General features: G+C 39.5%; 1 protein-coding gene across 1 annotated transcript in view; it reads right to left on the bottom strand.

Moving 5' to 3' along the window:
• NFKB1 (nuclear factor kappa B subunit 1) overlaps window positions 1-24447 on the bottom strand; it is a 56927-nt gene extending 32480 nt beyond the window's left edge. The window contains exons 1-5 of the mRNA XM_017822218.1: window positions 24341-24447; window positions 13053-13105; window positions 11840-11924; window positions 3799-3839; window positions 1223-1321 (exon numbers count right to left, since the gene is read on the bottom strand). Of these exons, the coding sequence (XP_017677707.1) occupies window positions 1223-1321; window positions 3799-3839; window positions 11840-11924; window positions 13053-13097 (270 nt within the window). The 5' untranslated portion in view covers window positions 13098-13105; window positions 24341-24447. The remainder of the gene's footprint in view (window positions 1-1222; window positions 1322-3798; window positions 3840-11839; window positions 11925-13052; window positions 13106-24340) is intronic.
• Window positions 24448-26087: the final 1640 nt, after the last annotated feature.

The raw sequence follows: 26087 nt of genomic DNA, 5'->3' as shown, positions 1-26087 counted from the left end.
AAAGAACACTGTGCTTTCTAGTTTCCTGTATAACTCCTCATTGCATATCTCTTGTCATGCTATTGTGTGACTTATCACATCTTTATAAAGTATCCCTTGCATTATTATTAATATACAATTAGACTGGAATCCAAGGATTGGGCTCAATTGAAGTAAATTATTTTATATCTGAACATACCAGTGGAATTTCATTCATTGGTTTATCATTACTGTCAAAATAGGAAAGAGGAAAGCAAGCAGATCATTTGCCTAGGCTAGTAATTTTTCATAGGAGTTTTGCAAGGCTATATGAAATCAGCTTTCCCACCTTCTCAATTTGCAAGACTAACTGCCTAGGCTACCTCAGCCAATGCTGATTATTTTCCATTGAGTCATGCTTATACTGATTCTTATGGAGATGCAACTGTTCCAAACTCCAGCCTTTCCCAAGACCTGCAAATGAACTACACACATACTGAGGAGAGGCACACACCGAGGCAGAGGCTGATTGTGTGCCACTTTTCCCTCCTCTTCTTTCCCCACAAAGGAGTAAGAGATAACACCAGAATTAAAATACATTAAGAAGTAACACCAGAATTAGAATACATTAACTGTGCTCCTCATGAGATAATCTGTAGTGCAATAGTTCAAAGACATAAGGTAATAAGACCAAGACCTCCATTTAAGTTAAAAAATACTGAAAAGATGCAGTGTACATTTTCCCAACTTCCACAGAAAAAGAACTTGCTGCAAGAACCATAGGCAAAGACAGTTGTCCAATCCTAGAATGACTAATCACTAATATTCATATTATGCCTCTAGAGAACATTCCTTTGATTAACATATTTGAATTTTTTCCAGGGGGGAAAAAAAATCCACCAAAAGAGTTCAGCCAACACCTGAACATAACATTGTAACTATTAAAATGAGAAGTTTTAAGTTGACTGTAAAGAAATTAAGTTCTTAAGAACAGAGTATTCTAGAGGTACTGAATAAGCAGTAACATAAACAGAAAAAATAGAAAAACTTGGTAAATAGCATCCCAGAGTGAAGTGGAATAACTAAGCGGTCTCATGCTTTGCAATAGAAGTGGAACTGAACAGCTCAGGCTGTTTTGAAAGTTGGGACTGAAATGTAGTCACTCTTGAGTAATTTCATACAAATTTACGTTGCTATGCCGTAACTCTACACATACATATGACACTTGTATTCAGTTCAGAAAATTAATGATTTATGTACTTACTTTGACCTGAGGGTAAGATTTTTTGTTCTTTTCACTAGAAGCACCAGGAAGTCCACCATGTGAAGGTCCTTCGCACACGTATCGAAAACGAAACCCCCTCTGTGGAAAGAAAGGAAAAGAAACTTGAAAGGCGTTCTGAAACAAAACCAAAAGAAAAATAGCACATGCACACATACAAACAAGACTTGCCCAAATGGAAAAGTTACAACTGTTCATCCCTGAAATGCTGAGTGCTGGATAAAAAAGCTCAGCTGAACTGTAGCTCTGGAGAAACCATTCTATTCTCTCTTACACACAGCAGCAACCTGAATTTTTTTCTTTCAGTTAAGATATTTTAAAGCAGAGATCTATTAATACTCTCAAAATAGGATAAAAACTAACATGCACAGAATGCAAGAGCAGATACTCTCTCCTCATGATTGCTGCTAGGCAGACGAAATTGAAGCCAATAATAATGAAGTCCAAAGCATCATAAAGGAAAGAATAGGAATGAAACAGAAGAAATGCTTCTTCCTTCTGGGAAAAGTGCATGAAAGCTGTTATCTACCAGTGAAGTCCAGAAAGAGAACAAAAGTTTCAGTGGACTTTGGCTGGATTTTCATCTCAGTTACATAAATAGACATCTGAATATACTTTAGAGAACTGTAGGATGTTGGCAACCAGTCCAGAGCACAGCTCTCCGCTGATTCTGTTTTTATTTATAGCAAATAACATCCCATTTACTTAACACAGTAATCTATAAGGCACAAGAGATGCAAATCTTAAGCAAGTGTATTTGGTAACTCTAACTCTACTTAACCATATATTTCATGTGGTCCCCAATTTTCCATTCAGATCTACTCTCCAGTCCTGCAATTTCTGGCAAAATCCTCATCATCCCCAGATCCCAGTGTCTGTTCAAGTAGCACCAGTTAGTGTGGTAGCCTTTGTCAAGAGTCATTCAGCTTCTCTCTAATGGAAGACAACTCTGAATTCGAAGTCTATATTAGCTGAAAGCAAACAACACGATTTAAAACTACTCTGTAAACATTAGCTTCCAATACCTATCTTGCTAAAGTCTTTTCAGGTTAAGAACTTGTTTCCCAGGCAAATCTAAAGATCTGACTTTTTTTCAGATATTGCCTTCCCAAGATGAACTGAGTGACCAAGAGTATGCAAGTGAAGTGCCCAGCTATGATGAGCTTGAGCTCAAGTTGTCCAAAAGGCAAAGCATCCTCTGCAGCCAGGACACAGGAGATGACCCAGTCTCTCTTCACCTTGATGCCTTCAAACCAGCAGACCCAGCAGTCACCTGTGTGGCTTTCCTCAGTCTATTTTCTTTGCTGTCCTAGCCATATTTTCACACAGTCTTACTCCCCTCATCTGTCTGTTCCAACAGTGATCGTAAGCTCATCACTCTGCTGATGAATCACCCTCATCACTGTGTTAAAAACCATTGCCCAGCTTGCCACATGGGTATTCCACAAGAGGAGCCACTTGCTGAGAAGTCACATATGGAAACAATGGTTTCTCCTTACCTACTGTATCCTGTCAGGCCCACCATGCAAAGACATGGCCTGATTTGGAATGAACTAAAACAACAAGGAAGAGGCAGCATATTCCAAGAGTTCACAGTACACTGCTGTTTCACTTATGACTATGATGAAGAGTTCCTAACTCTGGATGTGTGCTCAAGCACAAAAATGTCTTTGCTGTGTGATTGAAACCATATTCGCCACTGCATCCTGCCAGGAAGACTGGATTGTGTTATGCTTCTGTAGAAGACCAAGAGGAGAGTGGGACAGCTTTTAGCCACCCTCTTCTCCTGTTTACTGAACAGCTCTGTAAGGTATGGTTTTCTGTAACTCATTGGGGCAGACAGGAAAGGCGCCTCCATACTGTAACAGCTTCAGGAAGAATCCTTGTAATTGCAGGTGCCATCAGCTAAAGGGGAACAATACCCAGGCAATACTTCAGGGCAATCTTTACCCAGGTATTTAACTCTGTACATCAGCTGCACAAAAACTAACCAGTGAATTGGAATAACTTCTCTGCTGTCAGAGGAACATAAGTCAGTGTTTGCTACATAATCAGACAAAAAGAACATTCAAGCACTTATCTTCATTTTTCTTGGATTATTCAAAACAGACAACCACAACAAAAGGAATCTCAAAGAACTGAATTTCTTTAACATGACAAAGCACAAGTCAAAAGTTCCTGTAATTTGGGAACAGAGTGAAGTGTTTTTCTTTTTTCCTTCTTGTGTTTCAAGAAACATGAAACAAATCCTAAAAATTTTCCGTGTTTGGTCTGCTAGTTTATATTTCCAAATACTGGGGTCCTGCAAGAGTCACTTCTAAGATGTCACTTAGCAAGACATACTTTTAAAATCCTCAGGGTTTTTTTGTATTATGACACTTCCACAGAGACACAAAACAAAACAGGCAACAACTTAACTACAAGAGTTAAAAATGCTCATGTTCAAGTGTCATATTTGTTCTGAGAGTTCAGCCTTTTCTGTACTCTTTATTTCTAGTCTTAAATTTATTCAAGGCTGAATGTAGTAATCCGTTTTCAAAATGTAGTCTTGTTCTTACCTGTTTTGGCTGTTCTATGATTTGAAGATATGGTCCATCTGCTAACATAAAAGAAAGAAAAGTATTAATAGAAATTATATTTTTATTACTATGACATATAAGTTGCAGGGGTACAATTACGTCCTTGAATGTCTTGAGATAAAACTTTTGAAAGCACCTAAGTCTCCTCAGAACTTAAATTTCAAGAAATAATTTAATCACTTGGCGGTCTGTCATTTCCAGCGTTCCTAGAGACCAGTGGAGTAAGAAGAGAAGGATTAACTCAAAAAAGTTAATTTTAGCTCAGAGGGCCTAAATGGGCAACTGATAACTCAGTTAAAATTTGCAACGGTGAATAAGAACAGGATCCTCCCCTCGTCACTGACAAGCAGCCTGGCCTTCTTGAGCTAAGGTCAACTTTTGTATTTAAACCCCTTGGGCTCTAAAGACTATACTCACAAGCTTTTGGCTTCAGGGCTTCCTACTGAATAGGTGCTTTCGAAAGTCTGGAGACAGCCAATGGGAAGCTCTGAGGTATGGGAATACAAGAGGAATTCAAGCTGCCTCAACATGCCCTAACAGTAAGGGCTGCTTTAAATAAAATCCTGGAACTGAGAAGACTAAACAATTTACATTCTTTTAATAATTTCAGATACACTTCTAAATATACTGTTCTGCTGTGCCTCTAACAACACTGAATGCACTCAATTTGCTTAGAGATGGAGACTCTCTATTGAGATCCATCTTGATCATGGTGCCAATACAGAGGATTATGTTCTACTAAAATTCTACTTACATCTTTTAAAGACGGCTTCCTTAAACAACTTTCAGTCTCATACGGTGGTTAACTTTTTACTATAAACCTCATTTAAAATTCACCAGTTTAAATGGTCTTGGAGCAGACCCTAAATCCAATGAGAATTCAGTGTCACCTGAGTTAAGAATTCATCACCTGATCAAAGCTTAGCTCCAGCTCTGACCATTTAGATTATTTACATCAAGAAGGAAAGCTCTCTAGGTGAATGGCTGTGAAATACCTCTTCAAATGCAAGCCACTCAGGAGTCTGAAAACAACAGTTCTAAGACCTATGATTTCTTCCCTGCCTCTTGCTAAACAGACAAGAAGATTTGCATTTCAATGCTAAAAAATCAGTTGTTTTCAAAGCAGATCCCAAACAACAGCTTCACTGTGAATACCTACATAATATTTTGCCAGCCATTTTCCTGTCGGAATTACATATCACCACTTCTACTCTATTAAAGGTATTAATAATGGCCAGTCTTCGCGAGCGAAGATTTGGGAAAGGTCATTAACCCTTCGAGCCTGCACAGTGGATTTTTTAGGTGAGACACAGCGTGCGCTGAACTGAGCCCACCCTTTAATCCTGAGGTTCATCTGCCGGGGCCGAGCAAGCTTGGACAGTGGCAGCGAGGTCCCCAGGACGTAGGTTTGTTTAGAGTGACCTTCTCTTAGATGGATTGCCACACAGGGCTAACGAGCTCCATCTGCCCGGGGGGCTGGGAATCGAACCCAGGTCGCAGCGGTGAGAGTCCTGCACCCTAACCACTAGACCACCAGAGGCCGGTATTAATGCTGAGGAATCAAGCAAGCTCACTGGGACACGCGACTCCTCCAAAGCAGACAAGGTACAGCGATGTGGCAGAGCCAGCAAGCACACAAAGCATTCCATGCCCTGCCACATCCAGGTGTGATCTGCCTCTGAACAACTGCACCATCTGCAAGTACCACACCAACTACATAGAAGTTGGCTTCAGCACAGAACTACATACTTGCATCAACTTTTATTTGCCAATAAGCCCAATGTTTAGCAATAATTAAAACCAGCAAGGGATTAATTAACGTATGTTTTGTAGTATGACTACATGCATCCATCTCAGCTCCTCAGTACTACTTCATTATAATAAAATAGATGTTCATGCCTTTGGTCAGCACAGGTCTTAACTGAACAAGCTTCTCTCAACATGGAAGTTGTGATAAATACACCAGTGGATGAAATCAGTGTTCTACTGCTGCAGTTAGCTGACTCAGCCACTGAATTATCTTCATGCCAAAGTTATATTGCAAATGTCAGTCACAACAATTTCACATATAAAGATAACTTATTTCTTAAGGTAAACATTTGTCCTTTCATATGTAAAAGTAAACTTGAAGTCATGCAAAAAATTGCCTCAAGACCATATACACACGACCTTACATTAGAAAGCATGAAAAACAGTTTGGACCTCAACTTTAAAAGATGTAGAGTAATATTTAGCTTTGGCCTTATGTTTCAATTTTTGTCTGTAACAGAGTCAAGATGAACTGAGTTGGGTTTAAGCAATATATCAGCACTTAAATTTAAGACCTCTGTTCATAGACCCCTAACCCTCCTCATGCTTTAGGCATCTGAAATTTTATACTTTAACAATCCAGAAGCCTTGTATTTTCTGGGCACTGGCAGACACAATGCACCTAAAATACAACTGTGTAGTTCAACATTCAACCAAGCCTTGAGGGCACGACCTGCAAAGTAATTGTTCTTTGGCTGTTCTCCTCTTAGGAATTCATTTTCTAGGCATACACATTGGATTAGTATCCACACAAAGTACTATCCCTTTCTCTCAAACATTAGCCAGAAAAGGAAGCGTTCTTATCCTACGGCTAAGTGGCTGCAGAAGTCCCCCAGGATGCAGCAGATCCAAGTTTCAATTTTTCCTCAGCATAAGGAAATGCAAATTCCTAAGAGAGGAATATACACTATCTTGGCACATTGGAAAGCTCAAAGGAAATTGTTTACACCACTGAAATGGTTTGACCTTGCACAACACTTGTGAAAACTTAGGGAAATTAAAACCTTGGGACTGTGGTTCTTCTTCCCCCTTGGAAAAAAGTTTATAAAAAGCTGACAAAGATACCGACTAAAAAAAATAAATAAAAATCTTACATACTAGCACTAGGAAAGTGCAAAAAGATGCATGCAAATGTGCAAAGGCAAACTAGATGGCTGTTATCATTAATCATATTATATAAATCATATACCAATGTATTTAAAACACAGTTTTGTGAGGTCTTATTTTAACCCTTGGGTTTTGCGACTAAACATTTTCTTTTACAGTGACTAAGTAATTTCCTAGCATAGCATCTGAACCAGACCCAAATAACAGTAGAGTGCAATGCCCTTAATTACACCTGACATGCTATTTAAAAATTAAGCAGCAATGTTCAAGAAAACATACAAGCATAAATGGCATATAATTTTGATCATAGAAAGGATTTTAGCCCATGAAAAGTCTCATACAACTGTCTTCACTAAATTCTGAATACTTCCCAGAAGTACATTCGACAGCCTAGCATCGGCTATGTGTGGTTCCTTCTTTCACTCATAATTTCCCACGGAAAAAAAAAAAAAAGACATTTAGTGTTTTGCACAGGGAAGCTTTTAATATTTCGTTTCTATTACTAGGCATGTCTGGTCTAAGCAGACAGAGAGCAGGAACCTGAAATAAACACCTTGTAAGAGAAACTAATAATGATGAGATTTGTGATGATTTTTTGCACCTCTGTTGTAGTCTGGAAGGTTGATTGCTTCACATTCTTGTTTAACAAGCAACCCCCTTTTAAATGTTAAACAACCACAAGAAGGAACACTACCTAATGCATAGCTTAAGTTCTACTTTTGCCCTACAGAGAGGCTGAAGGCACACAGTCATGGCTTTCACACAGGGATCACTCTCATGGTTGCCAAGAGCCAAGTTCTGACACGAGCACTCCTCACGATTTGCCTGGCATTGCTGCAGCCAGGAGGGCCAAGAACTGTAACTAAAACATGCAGTCCTCCAGCACGGAGGGGTTTTGGTGCAGACTGCCACATCTTGGGTATGCTTCAGGGCTTCTTTTTCCATCTCCTCACCTCGGTTGCCACAGACCAACTTGCATCCCGCTGCCTCACCTCCAGCCTGAGTCACAGTCCCACTTCCCCACGTCTTCTTCAACTGCTAAGTTTCTTCATTTTCCTTCCTGCCTGAGTCAGAGGTCCTCCTGCCTCCTGACACTCCCACCACTTACATTCTTTCTTCCTCTTGACAGGCCTCACCCTACACACACACTTCCAAAGGAGCACCCATCTTAGGATCCCTCTTGATTCCTTCTTCCCACCGTAACAAAAATCAAGGAAAAAGGGATCTGTAAGGTTGGTGGGATATGTCTGCAAGCCTGGCAGCACTGTTGGACTAGTGAGGTCCTTTATCTAACAGCTTAGCTAGTACAGCTTAGCTAAATTGAATGAAGCCATTCAATTTAACCTGCAACCAGCTGTGGACAAGTCTCCCGCTTACCTTCTCTCTGGTTGTGGATCTCCCAGAATGGGCATCTCACCCTCATAATTGCTGTTATAGAATGGACATGGATGAAAACACTCATGGCCTCTAAGTTTTGATTGTTAAATCCTACACCAACCCTCTTGTGTCCATCCTGGCACTGGTACCTTGCTGCTAAAAGCTCAGACTCAAGACCTAGTGCCTTATCCTTCCTGAACGCCTGTTGTGCAGGTGAATCCCTGACAGGGAGGACGTGCAAATGCTACAAGAACACACTTTCCAATCTCAACTCTTCGGTGTTCAAAGCATGATGTTTAAAGCAAGCAGCACATGCGGTTTGCTTAACCTCTTCCCTCACTTCACTCTTCAAAACACAAGCACAGAAGATCTAGAAAGAACACCAGAAACAGTATGCAAGTCTGTTCAAGCTTCTGAGGGCTAGGGCCACTGCCTGTGACAGGGAAAATGAACACCCATTTCGGTTTTGGTAATGGTTGGGCTTCCTTGAATCTCTAACTGTATCTCTCCCTGAAAAAAATATGAAATAAAGCTTTTTTAAGCACCTTCTTTTTCCCTCTATGCCCTTCTCATTTCTGAACAGCAAGCATCACACAGAGTTGGACAGAGGAGGTTAAAGAAATACCAGAAAACTAATTTTAGCAGACTCCAGGCAATAATGTTCAGCTCCTGATGGCCCTGCTTCAACTTCAAAGGTTTAAAAACACACCACTTAATGCCAAGAGTTAGTTAGACCAGAGCCCCTAGAACACAAAACAACTAACCAGTTCCTGGAACCACCTCTAACTGGCACACAGATTGCTGTGTTCCATGGTTGTAGATGACTTCATATAATCAGGAGCGAGTAAGAAACATCCCAAATTATAAACCACTTTGCCTACAACTCTGCCCATTTCCTCTCCAATGTAAGGCATCACTTTGACTCTCCGCTACACAGTGGACATCCCATTGATGTGTATCTGCTTTCACACTGTCTAAACATGCCATGGATAATGCTCTCTCCATCCCTGATGCCACTGAGGTTCAGTACCTAACTCTGAAAGGCAGGATACTTCCCAATGAGCCAAAGAAGAGGCTGACTCTGTGACATACTGGTTGTGCTGATGGTGTTGTTTTAAACACACAGCTCCATCCTGTAACTTGCACTGTTATGGCACTTGTTATAGATCCATCTCTTTTCCACCAAACACACACAGAGACTACTCTTTCTAGACGTAGATGCAAATGTAGAACTTGAACCACGTAATTATCTTCTACAGCTTTAGAGATAAAATAACAAATCCTAATTTTTATTTAAAGCTGGCATACATGAGAGAGAAAAAGAAGCGAGCAAAGACACTTGAAAACTAACAATGTCATTGAGAAAATCATTGTCCCAACATCTCAAAGGTTTTCTACTATTACTGTAAATATTAACATAACAGCAGAATGTTTATCATCAGAAAGTCCCCAAATTCCCCAGCTATTTGTTGATTCAGGTACACTGGCATGATATGGCAATCCATGGTTATATATTAAACCTGTCTGCCAATGTAATAGGTCTGACATTGTGCATTTATGAATGCACAGACTAAAGATCATACAACTGTCCTAGAAAAAAATCCTTTTTGGAACATTTATTTCACTCTTTCCATATCTCAGCTGAAGTATTCCTGGAAAATCCCACATGAATTTTTAACTAACCTCGCTGTGTAGAAAGATATCATTAATTAGTCCCTGCTTGGAAACCACTGAAGCAGATTAAATAAATTATTATATTATCTTACAACTGAAGAGCTAGTCCATAATAACAACATGGCATAGTTTCAAGCAGGGGAGGAAGTAAGCAATACAGTGATACTACTCAAGAAACAAACTGACTATGGCATCATTAGATGCTGTCAAGCTTTTCTAAATCTTAACTTTTTGTTTGCAATAATAGGATTCTTTACTGAATCCTATTTTGTATACAGGGAACTAGGCAGCTATAGTGCAGCAGTAGAAAAGAGCAGCGGCACATATAAAAAAAAAGGCCTTTTCCTAAGCAATTTTGTAAATTAAGGACAAAACTAGACTTAGCTCAGTAAGAGTTTTCTGTGACTGTAGAACTCAATGAATCCTTGACTCCCTGACATGGTTTTGAAAACACCTGTTTTCTACTTTAGACAGGACATAGACACCTGAAAGTAAGTTTTATATAAATGAATAATTGGTATGGAAGGAATGATCTGGCATGAGGAGTATAGAGTACGCTTAAAAGGTACATGTAAGAGAGCTCCTTATGGGGAAATTTCCATAACCTTATTTGTTCCACAGAAACTCTGGGAAGACAGCGAAAAAAATCTCTTGGCATACAATGCAAAAGCTATTTAATCCTACACAGATGAGTCTTAGAGAATAATTTTATCTGTCTTAATAAAACCACATTGCAAACAAATGATTGCAACAATTATTTGTTGGATGTTTGTCCATATTCGTCAAAAGCTTTGCTCATCAGAACATTGTATCTTGAAACAAAATTATGTGTACCATATGAGTTTCTTGATCCTTTCTTCCTACTACTCAGTCCAGAAAAGTAAAGCATGGTTTAATCAAGGAAACACTAAAACAGTAAGCATGCCTTCATTTTTATTTTAAAGTCAGCATTTATTGTTACTTCAGGGTGGAATTTTCCCTACGAAGGAAAACGCTAAATGTTTATTTCATTTTACCCTTTATACCTTCACTGCTATCAAGTGTATCAAATATTGCAAGCAGAAGTGGTTTGCACTTTCAACAAACAAAAGTAATTTGTAATACAGAAGATACTAGCTACATCCTGATACAACAGTCAAATAGATAACAACAGAAAGTTCTCCTGTTAAAAGACATTAATAGCTATATTGGAGATATATATATTGGAAAAAAACCCACATAAGCTTAAATAAAATTTTATTTCCTTCTTCCTTTCATATCAGCTATTCCAATAAACTAAGCAGGAAAAAAGAATTTTCCCAATTCATGCAAGAAGTAATATTAACATAGAAATTTAATAAGCAAAACCAGACTAAGGTTGATCAAGCAGCTAATACTGACTGAGCTACAATGGGCTTGTATTTGTTATTACTGTTCTTGAACCATACTGTAAGAGCTGCATATCAGACCTCTGCAGAATGCTATGTGCTTATTTTCAGCAGTTTTTTGCAAAATTTGACTCTGAACTTTTAAATGAGTGTTATTATTCAGGAAATTGTCAGGTACTTCTTATACCACACTGCCACTTTACAGGAAACAGAGAAGTCACAGAGAAGGAAAAACACAGGAAGTTAATATTCTCTACATTTTACTAGTGAAAAACAAACACCTTAAGAACCACTACAACAACTGAAAGTGTTCAAAAGGAAAAGAAATGCAACCTGGCAATATAAACAGGTAGGTCACTGAAGGCATAAATTTAGAAAAAACCCAATACAAAATAATTCATAAAATCAAAGCTCTTTGGTCACTGTTCTGGTTTGAGCTGGGAAACTTGTTGAAACTTTCAGTTTCTGTACAAGCCAAAAGAGAATCAGATTTGCCTCACTGCTGAAAGTTTCATGTGGGTAAGAAAGAGATGCAAAAAGATGTAAAAAAAAAATCTAGTTGACAACTTTGCAATCTAGTATTATGAAAGACTGAAAAAAAAAGCCTCTGAAAAGAACTTTACAAAAGGAAACAAACAGGAATAATCAGCAGGACAATAGCACCATTAAATACTAATGGTTCTTACCTGTTCGGATTGGTAAGTCTGAAGTGATGTAATTTGTACTATTAAATAATGCATTCATTCCCATGAACTGATCCATTGCAAACATCTACATTGAAAGAAAATATACTCTTCATTACTACATATATACATAACTGCATAAAGCATCTATCAGCAAAGAATTTCAAAGGTCTCTGCAAATATTGACACTGCAAACACTTTGTTGAATTACATGAATATCTTATAGCTAATTTATTTTTACTGGCAACAGCAGTGCAAGTAGAGCTGACAGCACTGCCCCAAGTTCCACCACTATCATGAGACCGCACCGACCTCAGCACAGTTTGGAAACGTGCATTTTGCTTACACGCACTAACAACTATATATTCAAAAGAGCTTATACAGTAAATTTTGAAAATCTGACACTAGATGTCTTGCCCAAGGCCTTGCTGAGAACCTGTGAGTTTTCATTTTCACTTCTCTGATTAAACCTCACCAGACTACATTCCTTATGTAAATATATTGACAAGGTCTAATGCAAGAAACAGTATACCCAGGTTAAAGTTTAATTTATTTTTTTTTTTAACACTGACATATCTTAACTCACTGTAATTGTTGTCAGGTATAAATCTACTTCCAAAGTGGAGCAAGCATAAAGGAGAAAATACTTGCTCTTTGAAAATTAGGGTGAGTAGAAATGATCTGTTCTTTCTTTAAACTTTTCACCCAAGCACCATTTTCACAGTTCAGATCTAATGAGATCAGGAAGACCTGATAAGAGTTATGCCTACCAATCTGTATGAGTGAAGGAACATTTTAGTCATCTATGTCAATGCAAATATCATAAAAAATTACACAAAAAGGCCTTCTATGGCATAAGGGGTTTTATTTTCAGAAAAAGTCAACTGTCCACCACAGCAGAAACTTCACAGTAAGTGTCACAGGCAGGCAGGGCATAAAAATAAGTAATTTTTCCAAATGCTTATTTCAGCAGGTCTAGCTTTCCTTTACATTTCAACCATTTAACTAGTGGCAAGGCACTTTACAGATCACATAAAAATCACCTTAGGGAAAAAAAAACCCCACTAGATTTCCCCAAATCTGACTTCTTCAGTGCAAAATGCTTTGATATGTCCATGTTGTTAAGCCTAGAAAATGACAGGACAGTATGAGACAAAACCTAAACAGAGAGCTAGAAGAGGATACAGGTATACTGAAAACATACAAATCCACTTACTTGGGGATCAGATACTCCCATAATATAGGAATCTTCTCCTGCCATTTTAAGTCCTGAAACACAAAACCATGATTAGAACTCTATTTTTTTTTCAATGTACAGCAGTAGAGAAACCTAGAAAATGCCCATCTCTGAAACTTCTTATTTTACTCATCACATTAATGATTTTTAAAATACTTTCAAAATTCCTCAGGATTTGGAAGGGACAATGTAAGGACAGGATAGGTTACAGCTGGGATTTTCCACTGCATACTCTAAAGTAACTAAAAATTAATATTAAAGTCCTGAAGTCAAAATTTCTTCAGGAATTAATTAGTTTCTGTCTTTCCTCTGACTATTCTGTAATTAAGACTTTAGGCAAAATCATTACCATACTTTAGCAAAAGCAGGACTCTGCATTCTTACACAATATAAAGAGCATTCTGAGCATTCATGAATGAACCAGAATGGTTTTCTTGTGAAGTATTGCTAAATGCAAGACAAAGATACCCAAGGAAGAACATCCAATATTTCTTACATTTTATAAATACAAACAGGAGTCAAATATTGACTAATTTTGGACACCTTTATTTCCAGCAGTCCACAAGTGCTTAGCACCCACAACGACAGAGTGCTGACAATGACAATTATGGATGTACAGCATTCCCAACCCTCTCTCACAGGTCTACATATAAATGCTGGACACTGGGAAAGTTTAGGTTAGCTTAGTTTTTCAGGGGCCAGTAGTGAGGGGCCAGGAGCAGAGCCTGTGAATTTGCTTAGGAATTTATAAGGTCTATTAGAAAACATTAGTGTTATTTCCTCTAATGTAAATGGTACTGAAAGAATTTTAATTTCATCTATGTTGATCTCACTAAATAAGGCTCTTCAAGGGAACATCTGAAAATAACTGTATGACTATGTCAAGAGGCTCATGTCTGCATGCAAGCAGACACTAAATAAGGTTAATAACTAACAGAAGTCAGAAACATGTCACTGGCCCTCATAGTCCACCACAATGAACATGAGCCACGTTTTTCAGCAAAGCAAAGTGAACTATGAAAACTATTGCACTATGAAGGAGAGTTGCAAACGATCAGTAAATCAGTAAAGAAAAACTGAGTCACCATGTACCTTCTACAGCAACTAGAAAGGCAAGTACCAATATGAAAATTGGAATACTTAGGTACTTCACTTTGATGGAGACTCAGCTCATTAACAAGCTCCAAAGCCAACATATAGGCACCCATCCCACACAAACTAGAAAATAGGAAAAAAAAATAAAATAGAGGAATACACTTAATACACAGATGACTTTCAGGAAAAGGAGGTTCATGTGGATAAAATTATTTTTGACTCTACAAAGTAAAAAGTACACACCTGATCGTAATTCAGTTTTAGAGAGAAATATTTACTGGGTAATATTTATTTGTAGTATTTGAGCAAACATCAAATAACTGGTCATAAGATTTCAGCCAAAAATTAGTAACAGATATAACAAGCAGCCATTGTCACCCATGCTGTACTTTATCACCAAACACATTAGGATTTGAGCAATGTAAAAAATACCAGTCAATCACATTATTTCATAGGCACATTCACAAAACATTATTTTCATCAACAACCTGTTATCGTTATTATTAATCTTTATGGAAAAAGTTGACATAGAATGCACAAAAACCCCTCAGCATACAACAAAATTTGCTAAGATGTTTTTGTTTGACTTCTGTTCCACAGAAATAAAATAATCATCATTGCCAACTGACATACTGAAATCACGGAAACAACTGTAATTTAGTTTTTGTCAAACAGTTCCCAGTGAAAAGTGTCAGTATTACAGAAAACGATCTGAATATCTCAATAGCCAACATTATTTACAAAGCATCAGAAGATACCAACCCTGTTGATGCACCCTGCTTAGGTAACTGAGTGCAAATGCCATGTTTCTTCTGCATAAACAGAATAAAAACTGGTCTTGTTTTGTGATCTCATATTTAAACACTTACTATTTCATGAGTCATATATGCAAAACTGTGTTCAAAAATACCTACCCAGACAACACAGCAAATGTCCTTGTTCAAAAAAAATATTCTGAGGAGCTAACATGAATAGCATCTGCCTACTTGCCTGTTTGCTAAATGTATAATTTGCAAAACTTTCAAAGCAAGCATCTCACAGCTTTTTCTGCAAGCCCAATAGGACAAATTTAACAGTATGTTCTATTGCCTTTGCCCTATTCTAGTTTCTCAGACTGCACCACTCTCCCTACAGCAGAACTCTGTGAGAACAGCAGTTCTCACATCTGCTACACTTCCTGGTCACATCTACAGTTCTACGTTACCTGACTTTCCAACAAAGCGGAAAAATATCGCAGAGGCAGTATTTCTGAAAACTTTTCATTTTAAGTACTTTGATGTAAAAACTAAAATCCATACAGAAATAAAATCTATGTCTATCTGAATTTCACCTTATGAACGCAGTAATTTCTGCCTTTTTAGCTGATGCAGTGAACAATGTCATGACAGCAAAACAGAAGCTATTACATATGTCCCCACTGCAGTACTACATTCAGCTCTGGGGGTCCTCAGCACAAGAAGGACATGGACATGTTGGAGCAAGTCCAGGGGAGGGTCACAAAGATGCTCACAGGGTTGGGACACCTCTGCTCTGCAGACTGGCTGAGAGGGTCCCTGTTCGCCCAGGAGAAGACTCCAGGGAGACCTTACAGCACCTTCCAAGTACCTAGAGAGGGTCTACAGGAAAGCTGGAGAGGACTTTTTACGAGGGTATGTAGTGATGAGGCAAGGGGAAATGGCTTTAAACCAACTGAGGGTAGGTTTACATCAGACAGAAGGAATAAATTCTTCACTTAGGAGGGTGGTGAGACACTGGCACAGTTTGCTCAGAGAAGGTGTGGATGCCCCAGCCCTGGAAGTGTTCAAGGCCAGGTTGGATAGGCTTTGAGTAACCTGGTCTAGTGGGAGGTGTCCCTGCCTATGATGCAGGGGGGCTAGAACTAGATGATCTTTGAGGTCCCTTCCAACCCAAACTATTCTATGATTCTATTAACATTACAGTTGGAAGCAGCAAAGCAACTACCTACATATTGCAGGTAGGTACTAATGAATGTCTAACCAGGTATTAAACACAGTCTCTCTTGCATCAACAGCACAGGCTGCTGTTACTTGAGATCTTTCTTGTTCAACAGTCAGCTGCAGTGTTTGGGGGGGGAAGGTTAAAGATTTTCTCTCAGGCCTGAATGCTAAACCAGTTTATTATAAACAGATTATGATTTAGATGTGCAAATATACATCTTTGTGTATGTGAACTGACACTTGATTGCCTTTTCAGGGCCTAGACAAAGATTAACCCAGCAGTTTCAAATGACCCTTTTAAATGACTGAAAACACCCTCAGTTTCACTGTTTTGTCCTCTTCAAAGCCAAAAAAACAACAAAGATGTTCTGGGACCCCTACCTCCAAACTAGAATTTGTTTCCTCAGGATTTATTTAGTTAACAAATCTCTACACTTCCTCTTCTTACATGAAAATTGGTGCAAATCCAGAGTTGATAACGATCAAAAAGTGAAAAAGACACTTGCAGAAAAACAGTCCCTAGCATTAACTCTGTGACTTTTAACGGGCCTCTTCCCTTACTGCTCCATTTCTGCACTCCTTTCCTACATGCATCAAGTGGTAAGATTAACATCTACCTCGTGTAGCTTTGTTCATTCTCTCCCTACATGAGCTGCCACCTCTATGAGGCAGAGACTGCCACCTCTGTCTCATTGGAAGATGACTCAATTAAAATTGCTTTGTGGAAGTTCATGTTATTATATATGCCCACTTCCTGCATAATCTCCAATTCCCACAAGTTGTATTGCACACTTGCATCTACAATAAAAAAATGCCCCAACATCTGCAGACTACAGGCAACCACAGCAGTCTCCACCCTGGAGATTGTCTGAAGTCTTTCAGATAACAGGGCTCAGGAAACAAAACATTTCAATTCACAGTATTTTTAAGTGTGAAAATTTAAAGGCGGGTGAAGCAACTTCATTTAGCTCCTAGTGCAATGGGAAAATGTAAAATCCAGCTAAACTTGCCCAAAACCACACAGCTGTACCTACTGAGGGTGTGTACGTGTGTGCATATGCATACATGTGCAGTATTCCCTTCTCCTCACAGCAGGTCAATTGCCACTTTGAAAAAGGTTTAAAAAGGGAGAAAAAAACCCAACAACTAGGAAGTTGTACATACATACATTCCATATATATGGAAGACAATGGGGTTGCACCAAACAACCAAGCAAATAGAATGGCAGTAACTTCGCCATCACTCCTCCTCCTCAGTAACCAAATGGCACAAGGTACAAGTAGGCATAGCTGGAAGAACATGACTTCATTTATTGCATTCTGAATAATTGTTTTAAAGCTTCAAAAGGATCAGGCATTTAAAATGGAAACAACATAATTAACGTAGGAATGCTCTCATCCAGGAACAAGAATTCTCATTGCTGTTTATCCCAATCATTTGATTTCAGAGCTCTTCCCTGTTCTCCAACATGCATTGTGTTCACCTTTTAAAAACCAAGACAACTTTCCCTATCCAATTTTTTTCAGCCCTCCTGACTTATCAGAGTCCAGATCCTTCCCTCTACTTCTCTTCAACTTTCCGGCCTGAATTTAAAGCATGAGGTAAACCCTTGTCCTCTTTGATACCAGCATCCAATAAAATCCCTACAAACTTGGAATGGGACTTCCTATTACCTTTCTATAATCATGATCTTTATTACCCACTCCATTGCACTTGTGAACTGGAATTAGTCTGATGGTTTAAATAAATTTCTTCATCGAAGAACATTCATCGCTTACTTTCTGAGATGTTTTACATCAACCTGTTCTCACCTTTCAAGGCTGGGATTCAGAAAGCAAGCCTCAAGGTGAGAAACTCAACTACTATACTTCAACTGACCTGATATACAGAAAGAACAATACTTCCTGAAAGTATTCTAGCAGTGCTTTTTCTCTTTAACTTGGCTTTCATTGTAATTTACCTGTTAAAAATAAACTTAACTGAACACTGAATGAAAGTAATGAAATCCACTGTGGTTATGTTCTTAGCCTGTTTATTTTGCTTACTAAAAATAGAGAGGAATGAGGATAAAAAAAAGCAAAGACACTCGTGCTTTATATATTATATTGAACGTATATTTTTGCTACATCAGGGCTATAAAACATGGCAGTCTATGTGACTGCAGAGAACTATGTTTTTAGGAACAGCAGCTAGAAATACTGATGTAGAAACAGTAACTGCTGTATTGTACAGTCTCTACCATGTCTTTTACCTGGTTTACTTACCTTTAAGTGGCAACTATTTATCCTTGAGCCTCACTCTCCTACCCTTTGCAAAACATAATCTGTACCTGTATAGAGACAATTGTTCTAGAGACCAAAATTCCCCAAACAGAGATGCTGGGAAGAAGTATTGTGCAATAGAGACTTGGAATTGCTGGGTCAGTGAGGGAAGGAGGACAAGAGCTGCTGAGATGATTTTGGCTGGAGGCCAGAGCATGCTGCCCTGACAGATCTGAGATACTGATCCAAGCTGTTTAGTCTCAAGCCTTCACCACCACAGTCCCTTCAAAGTCACGATACTGCCCACTCCTTTTCAATGCATGGCCTTTTCACCCTGCTTCTGGCCACCTCTTCAATTCATCCAGCACTTCATTTCCTTTGAACTCAGTTATTTTTCCCAGAATGCCAGAAGTACAGCTCCAGAGCAAAAACCATTTTATTCAAAGTAAGAGGTGATAAACAACTAAAGTATTATGTAGTATATGAAGTAAATAGAACCAAAATATAAGGCAACATCATGCATATTGTCACCCACAATATTGGCATAAATATCTTTAGCACAAATGGGAAAGAAAAACATGCTAAACACAAGAAGACATTGCTAACTTGCTCAGGTTGACAAGAAGCCCCATCAACTATGTTATTTTGAAGAAGTTTTAACTCAGTAATGAAACAGATTTGAAATTTGAAATTTAAATGTTACATGTTCACTACTATTTCTTCTCCCATCTATGACTTCAATACCTGGGGCTGAAGGGAGCTGTTTTAAGGAAACTGTATTCTCAGTATACAACTCAACAATGCTCAATTTCCTCTAAAGCAGCAAAAGGAAGTTGTATTTTTACATTCCTTCAGGTACTACAAAGATGTGTAATCGCTCAATAAAGATTTGAGTGTAATTTCTCAGTATACAAGTAAGGAAAAGTTTGTGCAGAGAGACATTTTTATCAAAGATTCTACTTTCCTCTGCAGACTTTTTCTTATCCATAGACTGTTGCATTTGCAATAACACTACATAACCCTAAATGACACTGTTTGTTTTTCTAATATAAAAACACAAATTGCCTCCTCTTCTTAATAATTAAGCCTGTTTATTATTTCCTGTTGGGTGGGACCTGGCAGTTGTCTCTGTGTATTTTTAAAATTTAAAAATTGTTGAATTTAAATTTTTCAAATATTTTTAGTCGTGAGCAGATGCATTATTTGACAGCAGTAGAAAAACTACAAAATATTTAGGAAATTAAATCAATCACAAATATTTAAGAGATTTCAGAAGTGTGATGCTCTAAATCAGAATTGCTGGGTGCAAAATTATTTTATGATTCAAAATCTAGAATCAAATTTATTACAGCAAATTTATTATTATTTGAAGAAAAAAAAAATCATAGCATAAGAAAATTCAATTGGCAAAGAGTAACTGGACTACCTGAATGGTTGCTCTATTATCATTTCATTCCTTTCCCAAGTATCAAAGTAGTGAACTAGTATGTCAAGAGGAAACACTAAAATGCCATAAACATATAAACTGTTTTTCCACGATATTGTTGGAATAAAGTTAGAATGTTTTTGTTAAAACATATTCAAAGCAACTTAAACCAAAGGAATAAACAGTATTCAAATATATGGCAAATATATTCTGGTACATGTATAATGCTAAGTATATGTAAAAATACTGAGGTTCAACACAGCAAAACAGCTCTAGTAACTACACTGTATTTTAGCCACGTGGGGTGTTACTACTATGTGAACTAAACTGAATATCATGTTAAAATGCTGTTACTTTTCCTACAGATCAGAAAAAAGACTGACATGTTCTCTACAAATAGTTCTATTTCATACAGAAGTTGTTCATCAGTCAAATTTTGAATAAACAAGCCACATATACCCATTTCCTAAGCCTTAACTGTCATGAATCATCAGTATTAAACTGTAAACTTTTCCTTTTTTTTTTTTTTTTCGGGGGGGGCGGGGGAGAGTGGTGGGAGGGGAGCACGGGAAGAACAGTGTTTCTGAGAAGCCAAGTAACAAGTAAACCCAAGATTTCAGAAGTCTAGTTGACATAAGGTTTCCTGTTATCACCAAGTTCACTTACACAAGTTCTGGGGTCTTACTGAAGACAGTCCCCTATTTTATGAACAACAGTAGCAGAAGAGGGCTCAGAAAATAGCAAGGGCTGTTACCACTGCAATCACAAAAGTCAGCTAAGGGATTCTCAGCGTCCTTTTAGTTCCAAACAGCCACTGAAAACATAACATGACAGAAACAGTTTACTAACACAGTAAGTGGAACCAAACAGGTCAAACTGAGTCCAGCACAGTCACAGCTATACCCTAGTTTTCAAATCTATAGATGCAAAGTGGTTACTAAGGCTTATTTTTTTGCTTTTTACAAAGAAATGGTAAAACTCTTGCAGTCTCAGTTTTCTATAGTAACCTATGACACAACAAAACCCACTTGGACTAAACTAATGAGACCAAAAAATCACCTGCTTACTTCGTTTTTACTTCATTCTTATGTTAAAATCTGTCCATCTTTAAACAGATAGAAATATGATCTTCAGCAGAAACAAAAAACTAAAGCCAAACCCAAGTAAAACAAACAAAGAAAACACAAACAAAGCCCAACACCACACAACTCAGACCTACTTTGCACTTGACCTGTTGACACCAGAACAATTTGCTTGGACGACAAATGAAACAGAGGTATTTCAGTTTAGCATTTTAAATGAAGAAAAACCCCATATCTGTGTCACTGATTTTCAAAAGAACATCGAAGTTGAAAGGGGGAAATAATGCTAGTAGTAGCAATAGTAGCTTCCTCCCCACACATGGTCTGTCAGCTTCACCTAAATGCTAAACAAAGGATTTTACCTTGAGACTATAATAATTTGAAACATCTTTTAAGGCCTTACTTTTGAAACTGTCAGCAGTGCTTCAGCAAAATACATATGTTTAAATGAAAGCACTGAAGAAGATTCAGCGAATTATTTCTGTGCTTGAAGTTAGATGCAAACTTACTGCCTGACTGACCTAAGGGCACAGTTAATGCAACTATAATTATGATCTTATCAATGCAGAACTTCTTAAAAGGTTCACAGCTTATTTAGAGGACATCAAATTACGACTTCCACTTCTAAAATACCTGTGTCAAAGCTAAAAGTGACCAAAACCAGGAACTGTTTTTTCATTCCCCCTGAAACATTCTTTCCTCTTTGTTTCATAATAGCTGTGTTATTTTGTCTGAGAACCAAAGGAAAGCTATCAACGTGTTAGAAAAAAGACTTTTTAGCTAACTTTAGACTTTTCATTAGTTGCTTACCTAAATGAGTAACCATTTTCTTTAAGACTGATACTTTTGAATTCAGAGTTGGCAAACAGCACTGACAGGCGAAAATATCTTAGCAAGTTATTTTGAAGCGATCTATGAAAACACAGAATTAACCAGAATCTCTGAAGACCACAGAATTTCATCATCACTACATCAGAAAACCAACTGTAAGTTAGTAAAAAATATATTGTCTTTCACTGTATCTTTGCAACTTCAAAACCAAAATCTACTTTGTATACAAGCACCCTTGACAGTAAAGACTCACAGGCCTTCAAACTTAGTTCCCGTACTTCCAGGCTCAGCAATAAGCACAATGACATTAATTCCTAACTGAACATATTTCTGGAGTTTGCATGTATTCATATGACAGTGGTATGGGAAGTTTTTGGGAAAAGGAAACTCAAAAATCTATTATTCAGCAAATTTGCGTCAGTGATATTTATTTGTAGGTATCCTACTGAATTCATGTAATGCCACTTCAATGAAAAAATTTAAATTTATTATTAAAATTGATTTTTAAAGTCAAATACATAGTAACTGAGAAACAATTAGAACTGCTGTTTTTCAACAAATGAAGCAGGAAATTTTCAAATGTGCACATCAGTGAAATATCTCTGTCTGCTTTCCACCCTCCCACCCTCTTCCAAGATTCTCTTTTTCTCTCTCCCAGCAAACTTTTTTCCAGCAAACTTTTCTGACTTCAAAATAAACACTACAAAAACATTACCAAGGTGCTGCCAGAATTAAGTAAATGAAGGTATGAAGTTTATCTACTACAACACTGTTTTTTAAAAACATACAACATGATGCAAAGTGATACAAAGCTGTTCTCTTATCTCTAGTCAGCGTATTCATTTCTTGCATGAGAAAATGACTCCATTTTTTGATGACTATCACCGATTGATATTTCTTTCCTTACAAAGGGTGGAAAGAAATATTTCAGATTAAGTTATTTAACCAATCTTGCACAGATTTCAGCACTGAGATTCCTTGAAATCTCCACACACTGTGGCAGATCCTGACAATAATATTTCAGCATAACTGTTAGCTAAATTCTTGAGCCAGAGAAGTTTGCAGAACAGAGCATCTGCTTCTGGATTGTTACAGGCTGCTTTATCATCTTTCATTTTCTCAGTTAAACTGTAGTCATTTCTGTAGATTACAAAACATTGCAGACAGGATATCTTAGAATGACGTCTTGGTTAATGCTTTCCTAGAAGGGGCAGCTACATTCTTTTCTGAAAGAGTAAAAATGCTTTGACTGAAACGCTATTTCAAAAGTTGGTACTACACAGTACATAGCACAGAGACTCCGGATGTCAATAAAATCAAAGTGCTAAATTTTCAACTCTGTTCTGTGAGCTTGACAGCGGTGGTGTAGCACCTCACAGAATCTAAGACGTGAGGTGTTAAGGCAAAGAATTCATCCACTTTTCTCTCTGAACAGAGTAAGTGAAAAGAGAACTTCTGAAGCACAAAACATGTCAAATATGATCAGCACTTTAAAACCGCTTTTAAAAATAATAATAATCTGTATTTCCTTTAAAATGTTACTCTTAAGTAAAGATTTTGAGCATTTTAAAACAGGAAGTTGAAACAGCAGATGATCCCTTGTCTCTTAAGTCTTATTCCCCAAATGCTTACAGGCACTCACATTCACTTATTTGAATGAAATCACACAGTAGTACGCTGCAGTATGATAATAGCCCAACAACACATAGCATGTGTCACAGAAATAATACTCCGCTTTTTGTTCACATACAATGTCAACAGCGCTTTTTTACCAAAGTTACCATCAAAGGAAAAAGCATCGATAAGCAAAAAAAATTGCGATGATGAGAAGTTGGATATTCTTGGGTTTTAGGTCAAGTGTAACAGACCAATCAGTCTAATAATATTCCTCCTCACGATGAGAACTTTTCAGTTTCATCACTTATTACTAAATTACCTTTAAAAACCTCACTCTTTCCTACCTTTTAACGCAGCCTTTTTTAAATACTATCTGCGACACTCTCGGGCTCCACCCAAGACGAAGACACCCGAAGCCGCCAGTACCAAACTCACGTTTTGATGCTGTGCCCCGGCGGGCGCTCCCGGCTGTGTCTCAGGTGGAGCACGTACGTGTGTCACCTTCGAAACCAAAACTGACAAGAGCAGCACCTCCTTCACCCTACGAGCACCCGACACGCCGTCAGCACAAGTCGGGCTTTCAGAATTTTTCACTTTACCGGACAGCCTGTCACAGACACCCCTTTCCTCGCCAGGAAGACCCCTGTAGCACCCCACCAGAAAAGCCCTGCCCGGCATCCCGCCCGCTCCCCCGGCTCGCCGCAGCCGCCGCGCCGAGCGCGGGCGAATCCCGCGGCAGCTCCTCCCGGCGCTCCAGCGGGAGCTCCGCGCCCGTGCCGAGGTGGCAGGCGCGGGGCTGTTCGCGGGGACACGCTTCCCGCCGGCAAACCTCCGCTCCGTGGGCTGCCGCGCTCCCCGCGGCGCTGCCGCCGCCGCCCAGCCCAGCCCGAGCTGGCGCGGGGCAGAGGGAGCGCAGCCAGCGGCAGGCGGGCGCCGAGGCACGGACAGCGGAGAAAGAAAGCGGCGAGCGGCGGGTCAGGGGCCGCCTGGGGCTCACCGGGGCAGGGCAGGGCTGGCGGCGCCTCGTCCTCCAGGTCGTGGTGGCGGTGTGCCGCCGGCGGGTCCCTCAGCGCCGCGCCATGTAAGCGGCGTGCCGCCGCCCGCGCCCCGGCTCCGCTCCGCGCGGACTTTCCCCCTCCTCCCCGCCCGCCCCGCCGGCCAGGGCAGCCGAGCGGCACCGGCCTGCGCAGCCTCCGCCCCTGCCCCCGGCCCGCCGCACTTCCTGGCTGGAAATTCCCGCTGACGCTCCGGCAGCGCGAAGGGCCGCGCGGGCGGGGCGGGGCAGGAGCGGGAGCAGGAGCGGGAGCGAGCGGCCGTCGGGGCAGGAGGAGGGGCGCTGGAGCCGCCCCGGGCGGCATCCCGGGGAGGCAGCGGGGAAGGAGCCAGGGCAGCGCCTGCCGCTCACCCACTCGCCCGCTCGCCGGACACGAGATCCCTCTCCCGAGGACGGGCCCTCCCGCCCGGATGAAGCCGCGTAAACACCCGAGCCTTTTCATCCCAGGGGAGTTACCGTCGCCGGAAGAGCAATCCTGTCGTTGTCCACGTTCCTTGGCCCACGGCGACAATTCGCGACTCTTCTGTAGAGAGAGGCCCGACCCGGTGGCTGCCAATGGTTTTTTAGTGGTTGACCCTTAAAAGGTTTTGGAAGGGAAGAGAGACTATGCATAGAGTGAACGTAACCCCACTCACCCACCATCTGGCTGGCTTTCCCAGGCACTTCGTAAAGGAGGTTTACAAATTGATTTCCGCCTGGTGCCTGAAAATATCAGCAGAGAGTACAGGCCACACAGCACCATTTTTCTGTGGATTTATACAGCTGCTGGCAAAGCAGGCTTCTAGTCACTTAACTTCTCTTAAACAGTGCCAGCCATCAATAATACACTGCTTAATACCAAAATCCAAGTTTGTAGTACAGTAACCAAGTCTCCCAGAGACATCTAACCAAGGCTTAAGAAAGTCAGCTAGTGCCACATTTAATTGACACAAAAATTTTGGAAAACATTTAAGTGCAAACATATTTATGCTGAATCTTAGATGTCTGGTTTGGTAAGAGTAGTCTCGCACCTACCATGGTTCACCTAATGTATGTTAGCCCAGAAAGTCAGCAGCACATCTGTGGGGATTTTGTTATGTTAAGGCCACATGACATGGAACTTCATTAATTACTTGAATGAGACTAACAAAAATCATAATTGATAAGTAAAATTAAAAAAAACATATAAAGGAATCAAGGTGCATGATTACTGCTGAAACAAGGAACTGCAATCTACGGCAAAAAAGGTATTCAAAAGAAATGGGGTCAAATCATAAGCCGTCTGTTGACTGGAACAAGATGAAGGGTATTTTTACCAGAGAGCTCTTACAGCCCTATGTTTAACACTGTACAGATAATCCAGTCATGTCATGGAGGGAGACTATGCTACTGAACACTTTAGTCTATCCAGATGGTAGCCGATTTCAATCCTGGAAAGGGGGTAGATTCCGATGTTACATTTAGTGCCACATGTCTGGATTGGAGCAGAGATACACTTGTTTAAAATTATGTTGAGACTGCAAAAGAGAGCTTGGAAATGTAAAGGATTTTCTCTACTCTCTTGACAAGAGAACTTAAATCTCATACAGGTTACGTATACATATGTATGAATAAAGAGTCATCCTTTATTTGGATTGCCGCTCATGCTCTGTGATGCAGTTCTAAAAATGCATTCCCCCATTCACTTCCCAGTCCAAACTGGGAATTGAGA

Source organism: Lepidothrix coronata, unplaced genomic scaffold, assembly GCF_001604755.1.
Source record: "Lepidothrix coronata isolate B3197 unplaced genomic scaffold, Lepidothrix_coronata-1.0 Scaffold96, whole genome shotgun sequence".
Classification (NCBI taxonomy): Eukaryota; Metazoa; Chordata; class Aves; order Passeriformes; family Pipridae; genus Lepidothrix; species Lepidothrix coronata.
The sequence above is the reverse complement of the archived record's forward strand: the minus strand, read 5'-3'. Positions and strand labels throughout refer to the sequence as shown.